The sequence below is a fragment of the Solanum lycopersicum genome, chromosome 3 (assembly GCF_036512215.1).
Source record: "Solanum lycopersicum chromosome 3, SLM_r2.1".
NCBI lineage: Eukaryota > Viridiplantae > Streptophyta > Magnoliopsida > Solanales > Solanaceae > Solanum > Solanum lycopersicum.
The window spans coordinates 48,065,350-48,070,577 of NC_090802.1; the positions used below are offsets into that span (position 1 = coordinate 48,065,350).

A 5,228-nucleotide genomic window follows, 5' to 3' on the forward strand; every position below is an offset into this window, starting at 1 on the left:
TGACAATGAGGCACCAGAAAGGCTAGTCAGGATTCATAGGGACGTTGATATAAGTGAGATGATCACAATTGATTAGAACCGTAATACTAGATTTATGTATTTTTGAATATGCAAAAGACATAACAACTTGTGAACTTCTATGTTTTTGTATTGTAATATACTTGTTTGTTCAACTAAGTCTTTCACTTTGTTATTTTTGTTTACAATTTAATACTTGTACAAACTACATTATACAATATATATTTATACACTAACTGTATAAACCTATGTGTATATTTTACTTTGTATTTTTTGTATACAAAATAATTATTATACAATTTTTAATAATGAGGCTATACACATTAACTGTATAAATCTCAACAGTTTATTTTACTTTCAATATTATTATACAGTTAATTGTATAAATCTCAACAGTTTATACAATTGTTAATTCATTATGAATTAGTATAATTATACATTACTAGGATTATACAATTGTTCATAAATTTCAAATTTACAAATAAACTTGTACAATTTATAGTTTTACACTAACAGTATAAAACTAGGATTACATTTATGTTGGATATATACATATACACATTTCAAGGTTTACAAAATAGTTCATAAAATATACATATATATTAAACTTAATCAAAAACATATATTTATACATTAACTGTATAAATATCGACAGTTATACAATTGTTAATTCAATATTAACTATATAAGTATACAGTTAAGTATCTGTAAAATTTATAGAAATTTTATAAAGTATAAATATACATTCAACTTAAACAACAAATTATACAACTATGTATATTTCAAGCTTATGAATTGTAAAACTTTTACAATTGTATATAATTGTTCAATTGAACTTATACGTAATGTATTTCTGTATATGATGTACAATATCGACACAAACGATAATTTCTAATAATAGCATGAAGACAAAATAAAGAATAATAATAATACATAACAACTTTATTCCATATTGAAAATACTAACTCAAGCAGTTTAAACACAAAACTATTTCAGAGTAAAATTCAATTGCATATAAAATCAAATTTAACATTTCAATAGAATCATAAAAACTTATTAAACTTCTCGAGGTCTATTTCTACATGAAGGCCTATTGTGACTTGCAAATCCAGATGTACTACATGTATGCTTTCCTTTTAGTCCAAGCAATTTACGTTTAGTTTTTGAACGAGGTTTATTTTTAGGCCTTTCGGGAGGTCTTTTGAATTTTGGAGGTCGGACTTCATCATACATTATAGCTTCAGGTATGATCCATTCTGAAAAAGAAGGAAATGGATAGATCAGTATCTCATAAATCTTCAAACCGTCTTTGATTTATACAAATGTGAGCAATATCCATTGGCTACCAGACTTTTCCGCTTCAGTACAACCCAAACATGTTCGCAAGGAATTTCTTCATCTTGAAACTTCCCACAGCTGCATGTTTTATTCTTTAAACGGACCACAAAACTCCTACCATCATCAGTCACATTGTATATGTATTCAGTTGACTGCACAACCTGTTTCACACAAATAGATTTATGTATATGTATAAGTCTATACAATTTATATCTGTGTGCATAAATCATTAATTAATAATATATACATACATAAAACATACCCCCATTCGTGTGCTCATTGCTTCATATTTGATTAGTAAATTTTGAGCTTTTCCAATCAACAAAGTAAATGTGCAGGCTGCCTTGTGTTTGTTGTCATGATTCCATCTCCCAAACATCAGTATGACCTCTTCCAGAAAATTAAATATTGGCAATTCCCTTGTAGATACTTATGCATCATTTATACTCTTTGCAATGTTAGACGTCATAGCGTATCCCCGATGAGTTTCTGCATGACACTTTGATCACTTATCATATCCAGCTAGCTCCAAATGTTCTTTAACACTACATCAACTTTTTTTACGGTATCCATCATCCTGTCAAACTCAACTTTGTTGCAAGTATTTGCCATTGTATAAAACACATGACTTAGCTCCTTGGATACCTTCCTAAATTTCTTTCTCTACATTACTCCACAAGTGCCACATACAAACATAATGTGAAACATTTCTATAAACTTGATTCACTGCCTTTATGATACTTTCATTTCTATTTGACACTAAACACATATTAATCCTTTCACCATAAGCCTCTCTTAGTTGTAGAAAACACCAAAACCAAGCTGCATCATTTTTTTAATCAATGATACCATATGCTTGTGGAAAAATGTGTCGTGCATTTTAATTTACACACACATTAACATTTTGATAAAAATTGAACAATAAAAAATAAATGAATCATACCTGCTCCGTCCGTTGTACTTGCAACAACAAATGTTCCATTATATGGTCCTCTTAGGTGACTTCCATCCACAAAAATTACAGGCCTGCAATGTTCAAGGCCTTGTATAAAACTATTCAATGCAACAAAAACATACAAGAACTCATTATTATCTTTTTTCTTTAGACGTATATGCGAGCCTGGATATGTAATATTCATCATATATAAATATGTTGGAAGCTTGTTGTAAGATGCAGCTACAGTCTCCCTGAATGAAACTAGAGCCTTTTCTCTAGCCCTCCAAGCCAACGAGTAATTTACATCAACTCCCAAATATATCTTTACATCACTGCGAATATCAGAAGATGTATATTTTTACTTTTGATCAACAAGTTTGGGTTTAACAATCCCTTCAATCAGCATGCTTGTGGCATGTTTTCGTGAATACACTTTATCCTTCAAGGGACAAGTATGGTCTGTATTAAATGCTCTTATTCTAAAGATACCAGACTTATTGACATTAGACGCTTTCATTAAGCATTCACATTCATCAGAAATACACTCCAGTGTATAACTACATTAGCAAAAACAACACAACACATCAATATACAAATAATTAAAACAACTTATACAGTTACATATTTGTATGTATAAAGCAGGTACTTGATTGCGTTTGATCTCACTATTCTATATTGAATTCTTTTTTCAATTGCATATTTTCCATTACAGATTTCAATATGTCTTTGGTATTATACAGTTGGTCCACCTCCACGAACTTATTACAAGGATCTAAAATAACTCCATCGCAGCTCCCTGACCCCAAAATACAAAGCGGCTCTACCAACTCACCAATAGTCAGCTGCCTATTATCAAATTCATCATTTTCATTGATGCTAATTGATGTTATCGTATCACTATCCTAATTTGAACTTCCACACAGTTCATTGGTACCAATTATACTAGGCAGTTTGCTAATACACAATGGATACTTGTTGAACTCTTTTCCAGATTTTTTAAGCATAATATACACTCTAACACCCATGTCTTTGTAAATCAACATTGGTGTCTTGCTTTATTCAATCTTATACTCAATTTTGAGTTTATTCACATTCATATCAATCCCTTGTTGCATTGCAATGACATTATACAACTCAGTATACAATGAACTTTCTTTAAAAATCACCCCTTCACTTGTATAATCAACGTAACAATTGTCATTATCCCATCTACCAGAATGCATAACCAATATAGCAGTGAAGCCATTTTCAAATTTTCTGTATACAAAATCAAATTATATACATATACATTTATAAGCTAAAGAAATGCAGCAACAAACAGAATATGTACTTATACATATTATAGCAACTTCAGTTTTAAGCTTATAAACATTTTCAAATTATACAAAAAAAATCTCTGTATACACAAAATTATAGCTTTATAGAAGTATACAATTCAATAGCAACAATAAAAAAGTGCATGAATATAATGGACAAATTCGTATGTAATAGACAACAGTTTCACACAATTATACAATTTACCAAATGACACTATATATGATAGATTTGAACATACAAACCAAAATCTAATACACTTAAGCACTTATACATATTATGAAAATTCGAAAAACAAAATTAAGATATAATGTATAAAATGAAAACATAATAGTTGCATAACTCAAATCAGATCTCATATACAGTTCCAAATTCAAACAATTCTATGATTGGAGCAAATCTTAAAATCAGTAATTCCAATTTAACAACAATTTTTTCACAAATTTTTCTATAATTCACATTAACTAATGAAATCAATTACGGACAAGTATTCACATCTCAATATTCATTCAACTGATTTAATGAAATTGAAAAATAAAATTTGAATTTTAAACACCATTGTCGACAAAATCAAAAATACAATCAGAATTACCTCTTATTTCTATCTCTACAAACAAATTTATCTTGCTTTATTATTTAAAACCTTCAATAGCTTGATCAATTTTTCGAATTGTCTACAGTGGAGCTACTTCGATCGAAGGAGAAGAAGGTAGACTGAAACGGAAATTGATTTCGCATGGATTGGGATTTTTTCCTTATTTATCTTCCAGGTTTTTAAAAAAAATTGGAAGTGTATAAATGGATCAGTTATACACAAAAGAAGACCCGTAGAAAACTTTTAGTTTGCTACGGAACGCAATTCTGTATTGTTTGCTAAAATATAAAATTATCAAATTTTTTTGGCTATATATAAAATTTGCCCTATTTAAAATAACTCTTTCAATCCATATTTAAAAGGCTATTTGGGCGGGTGATTGAAAAATGATCTTAAATTGCCAGCACTAGGGATGACTGACTAGAAGCAAGAGCAAGGAAAACTATTAGAAGCTCAGATTAATCTCTCAATTAAATCTAGGAAAATACTCAGGACAATAGACATTACTCAAATTCTTTAGCAACAGAATATTCCCATTACTCAAAATAGTTTTGATAATCTAAAAGACAAGGTATAATTATTTTTAAAAAAACAGAACCAACAGAAAGAGATATAGAAAAATACTGAATTATAACATGAAAATTGTAATAACATACCCCATCATTAGAGTTATTTAAGACCATAGAATCCTTGAATAGGTTCCATGGGTCGAGAGTTGGCAAGAAATCAAACAATGAACAAGGTGGGGGAAACTGTTGAGGCGGCCTCCTTCGCTAGCCATCTTCACAAACGTGAAAGCAGTGAAGTCGTATGCTTTTGCTATAATGAAGGTGGTCTGGTATAGCAACTTTGAATAAATTAAGTGTTGCTCATAAGATTTTAGCATGCAAATTATAGAATTAATTATTTATTGATATTATGGAATATAAACTTGTAAATTTGATGATGTGATGAATGGTGATATCCAGGTTATTTTATGCTAGATTTGTTTTCCCTGAGAGGTAATTGGAGAGGTTAAATTGTCTT

At 29.6% G+C, this 5,228-nt stretch overlaps 1 protein-coding gene across 1 annotated transcript; it reads right to left on the reverse strand.

The window, feature by feature from the left end:
* Positions 1 to 1,074: 1,074 nt before the first annotated feature.
* Positions 1,075 to 1,624, reverse strand: LOC138347619 (uncharacterized). The gene is made up of 3 exons (XM_069295923.1): positions 1,619 to 1,624; positions 1,370 to 1,517; positions 1,075 to 1,274 (listed from the first exon to the last, which is right to left on the reverse strand). Exons 1-3 carry the CDS (start codon positions 1,622 to 1,624, stop codon positions 1,075 to 1,077), a joined length of 354 nt encoding a protein of 117 aa, XP_069152024.1.
* Between the last annotated feature and the right edge of the window lie 3,604 nt (positions 1,625 to 5,228).